General features: G+C 42.5%; 1 protein-coding gene across 1 annotated transcript in view; it reads left to right on the top strand.

Annotated features, from left to right (window-relative positions):
• The first annotated feature begins 406 nt into the window (after positions 1-406).
• The window catches only part of LOC119295010 (vacuolar protein sorting-associated protein 51 homolog), an 18,320-nt gene continuing 13,858 nt past the window's right edge, over positions 407-4,868 (top strand). The window contains exons 1-7 of the mRNA XM_037573327.1: positions 407-703; positions 1,452-1,591; positions 1,714-1,768; positions 1,839-1,946; positions 3,041-3,139; positions 3,221-3,298; positions 3,932-4,009. Of these exons, the coding sequence (XP_037429224.1) occupies positions 491-703; positions 1,452-1,591; positions 1,714-1,768; positions 1,839-1,946; positions 3,041-3,139; positions 3,221-3,298; positions 3,932-4,009 (771 nt within the window). The 5' untranslated portion in view covers positions 407-490. The remainder of the gene's footprint in view (positions 704-1,451; positions 1,592-1,713; positions 1,769-1,838; positions 1,947-3,040; positions 3,140-3,220; positions 3,299-3,931; positions 4,010-4,868) is intronic.

The raw sequence follows: 4,868 nt of genomic DNA on the forward strand, positions 1-4,868 counted from the left end.
GATCCCAAAGCCTGTAGTGGACCTCCTTTAGCGAAGCGCTGGAATGGGCTGGCCGACGACCCAGTGTACCATATGCCTTCGATTCGGCCTCCGAGCAGCAGCCCACAGGACAGCTGGGCCAGTTTAAATAGATTGTGGAACATATTGACTTAGATACGAAATTTGATGGTCAGCAACTCCCAGATCGCGAAAACGGACGGCTGAAAACGTAAATCGCTGTGAGGGCAGAGCTTAGGTGCGGTTATACTGCCCGACCAAAGTGAGCTTTCCTGGCAAGTTCAATGATGCATTTTACTATTTGCAATTCAGACCCTCCTAATGGCTTCGTTTGTTCAGTAGATTAGAATTCCGTCCACTGCAGGGCCAGGGCCGTAAAATTCCAGACGAGCAAAACTTCCCAAAAGAACCCCTCGTCTTTCCCCTCTCCGATCCACTCCTACAACCTCCGATCTCCCCGGCGTCCAAAGCTCCTCTCCAACCTCGGCGCGAAATGGCCACCACCGTCGGCGCCGCGCCGACGGCATTGGACGAGAAGGCCCGGCGCACGCGCGATCTCCTGGCCAGTTTCTACAACACCGACTCCGCGGCCGCCGGCGCGACCGCCGCGTCCCCGGCGCGGCCCTCACCCACCGCCGCCACCGCGTCGCCGCTCGAGTCCATCAACTCCACCTCCTTCAACCCAGATGTCTACATGGACGTCCTGGTTCGCCCACATGCTCCCTGCTCCCTCTATACGTGGTCTCCCAGATCCAGCTCTCCGTGTCTCGGCCGGATCTTATGGCTGGGCATGCTTTAGATAGACTAGCAACTAATACGATTACCTGTAATAGCTGGCAATTGTTAGCCTCTGGTTAAAATTTACCTGATTGATGCACATTGCAGCAACACATTTTGCTCGTCTGGCTATAATTTAAAGCATGGGCTCCTTAAACAGAGTTCTGTTTTCATAATTATTTTGTTGAATGATGCATGTGGATGTAAAATGTGTCTCCCTTCCATTGTAAAACCTCAGTTGAATTTATGTATAAGCTTAATCTGGAGTATGGTATCTAGGTACATGTGATGGTGTTCAGCACAACTACCATAGTTTTTCTGCCAGCATTTTCTGTACTGTAGCTTAGATTGACCGCCATTCTGATAAGTGGAGTTCCTGTACGAGCTACCATAAACTATATTTGAACTGGTGAACAGTATCCCATTCCGTATCAGTACCCCATAACTTGCAATATTCAGTTGAATTGCTCGAGCTATTTCCTTGCAGTGTTGGCTTGCTGTGAATAGTTTTATACGAAAGGCAAAATGGTTTTGAGTGTTTTTTGCGAGACAAACTTTGTCTTTTATGGGTAGTGGTTATTGATTATTAAAACAGCGCAGTAGGACACATGGAACTAGAGTTTAGCTTGGCAGTTCTGAATTTCAGAGGAGAACTCTGACTTCCTTGTGTTCTGTAGGTGCAACAATCAAATCTGGAAGCCCTTCTACAGAGGCATGTGAAGATGGCTGCCGAGATCAAGAACCTGGACACAGACTTACAGATGCTAGTATATGAGAATTATAACAAATTTATAAGTGCAACTGACACTATAAAAAGGTGATGGTATTTCCTTCACTGCGTTAGCTCTCTGCTCTTCCTTCTATTAGTGAGTTTGAGATACTAGTGCTATTACGTGCTATAGTGGTAATGTTCTTTATATACCTATGTTTCTCCTGCAGGATGAAGACTAACATTGCTGGTATGGAGACAAACATGGAACAACTACTTTCAAAGGTTTGCATCATGATGTTGTTGATGTACTTCTTGGGACATGGTTGAACCAATCTGCCTTTATTTTTGCCAGATAACATCAGTGCAGTCAAGAAGTGACACAGTGAACACGTCTCTTTTCAACAAAAGAGAAAACATAGAGAAATTACACCGAACACGCAATCTCCTCCGGAAAGTTCAAGTAAATCCTGTTCTATTTTTGCTATTCTTCTCGAGAACTAATAATAATAATATGCAGAACCGTTTGTGTTGTTGTCCTTGACAAGCAATGATTTATACATACAAGTTAGGCTACGTGATTCCCAGCAATTGCAATTTGTTAAAGCTAGTGATATTCCATTGTTTTCTGTATTTAGCCTAACCTGGCCCATGTTATAGTGGTCCAGTGGACCTATGTATGTTGTTGATTTTGTCCTATGTCTAGAATTGAATGTGACAGTTGGCATAAAACCCAGGGTACTGTATAGTTATTTTAAGTTTTAATTTCTATCCTACCCCAACTTGTTTGTGACTAAAGGCTTTGTTGTTGTTGTTTGTTTGTACTGTATAGTTATTTTAAGTTTTAACTTCTGTGTGAAGCAAGTACAACATAACACATAAGTTGTTGTGCATTTTGTAGTTTTTTTAGGGGAGTGCATGTTGTAGCTTATTTCATTTGGAAGTTGGGTTATGATTATTACATTACAGCATCTCCAACAGGCGCCCAAAAACTGCTCCGCGCGCTAAAAACCGTCCTTTTTGGGCGCCGGAGACGCTCCAGCAGATGCTGCAAAATAGTGCACGCGCTTAAAAACGCTATCGCACGCTGCAAATATTGGGCGCCGGACCGCGCGCGCTTCATAATTTGCACTGCGTGTTTTTTGGGCCACGCGTTTTTGGGCATGTGGAAAACCAATATTGGTCGCGGCGCGCTAAAAGTACTACAGTGACGCTGTAAAACTATTTTAGCGCTCCGCCTCTGTTGGAGATGCTCTTACTTGTGTATCTGTGTGGTTGTGTCTCATATTTCATCCAAAATGGACCATTCACAACTTTTCCGAAATCAAGTTACTTTAGATTACATAGAAACTATGTTGTGCTTGACCACCATGAGTTTTTGTCTTAGTTGAAGACATGCTATGTAGATGCTTGTTCAGGACTGCTCTTTCACATATTTGCTCCATGAGCTCTAATATTCTATTCAGAGTATTAACACTACCCGTGAGTTCTGATTGCTGAAGATATGCAGAGGGCAACAAACTTAAGATGATGCCAATTTCAATATTTTGTTTGCAGTTCATATACGATCTGCCAACTCGGCTCAACAAATGCATCAAGGCAGAAGCATATGCGGACGCAGTCAGATTTTTTACTGGAGCAAAACCCATTTTTGAGGTTCAGTCCAGCTATTTCCCTGCCTTAGAAACTTTCCTAACACATTTTTAGCATTATCTGTATAATTTTTCTTTATGGTAGGCCTATGGTGATACATCCTTTCAAGACTGTAAAAAAGCATCTGAGGAGGCAATGGATTTGGTTATACAACAGCTTCAGGTAATTGTCTACATTTTGGCTCAGATTTGAGATTTGTATGGAAGAGCTTAATGTTAATCCTCTATTCCTAAGTAGTTGGAACCCACAATCTATTTTTCCTCTACACGCAGCCATGCCACATTAGCAAGTTATGCATGCCTGCACGTCATCAGCCCCACTAGCAAACATTAATAGCTATATTTTTGTGTTCTTGCAATGCACATCATCAACGTTGATGTAGCCACTGGATCTGCTATCTTGATCTATCAACATCCGTGTGATCTAGACATAGAAAGAGCCTCTGTACCATGTAGCACGCATTAGTGCAGTCTCAGTGGGATTTATAATCTTTTATCTTAAGATTTTTGTTTTTGTTTGTTTTGCTAAAATTTCCCACATGCTTTGAATCTTAATGAATGGATTTACATTCTATACGTTATTTAGTAATCTTTAATTCCGCAGTAATGCGCGGGGTATCATCTAGTTTGACAGCAATGATGTAAAATTTCAGTCTTCAGGGTGTTTTCCCCTTGCTACAAGGCATATAATGAGGCATATAATGTGTTCCATTGCTTTGTTAAATAATTGTGCTATCCTAATCGTATCATCATGTTTACTGCTGTTACTCTTTACTTATTTTAAGTAAATTTGCAGGCAAAGTTGTATTCAGATTCTGAACCTATTGAAGCAAGAGCAGAAGCTGTGGTGCTTCTTAAGCAACTTAATTTTCCTGTATGTATTTTTCTATCTCTTCATTATTTACATGCCAATTTTGTTCCAGTAAGGATGGCGATGGATATTTGCGGGTACCTGGGCAGGGTTTGGATATTTTTTGCACCCATGGGCAGCGCCCGAACCTGAACCAACTAGTCTTCGGTAGGGCATGGACATAATTCTATACATGTGGGTATGCCCGAACCCGACCCAGTAGTCTGACTTGTAGGGCAATATTCTCTGATCCACCATACTATCGTTTCCCCCATAGTAAAAATTTTATCTAAAAAAGCAAAGAAAAATTCAGCATCGTAACTTACTCCGCCGACTTTTAAAGTTGTGCTATGTCATTTTGTGAGAATCTTTGATGTTGTGCCATGTCATTTCATGTGCAACTTAGATTGAGAATGGATGCATTGTGACTTGTGCTTATTTGATATTGTCTGAAGTGCTGATCTTAAAATTGGCAAGCGTTTTTGTTGTTTCCTGAGGTCTCGCGTATACATGTTGAGAGGAGAGGACCCAATGGATATCCATACCCGATTGTTATCCATTCCATCGGGTTTTGACACAGGCATGATTTTCTGCGTGTGCTTCTTTTTTGGGCAGACAGAGTGTTAAGGAGTATTAGTATTAGGTCTAGGAGTCTTATTAGGCTATGTTTACTTTCCTTGTACCCCAAGTTTTGTGTAATATATATATGCCCTTTGGGTCTTGCAATACAATCAAGTTGCATCCATAACATGGCATTGGAGCCTAGGTTTAGGTCTCCTTTGGGCGCCGCAACTCGTCCCCTCTCCTGATTCCTGATCCTGATCTTCCTTTCCGGTCTCTTGTCTCGATCCAAGATCCAATCTTGCATCAGCAGTCGCTGCTG

Source organism: Triticum dicoccoides, chromosome 4B (genome assembly GCF_002162155.2).
Source record: "Triticum dicoccoides isolate Atlit2015 ecotype Zavitan chromosome 4B, WEW_v2.0, whole genome shotgun sequence".
Classification (NCBI taxonomy): Eukaryota; Viridiplantae; Streptophyta; class Magnoliopsida; order Poales; family Poaceae; genus Triticum; species Triticum dicoccoides.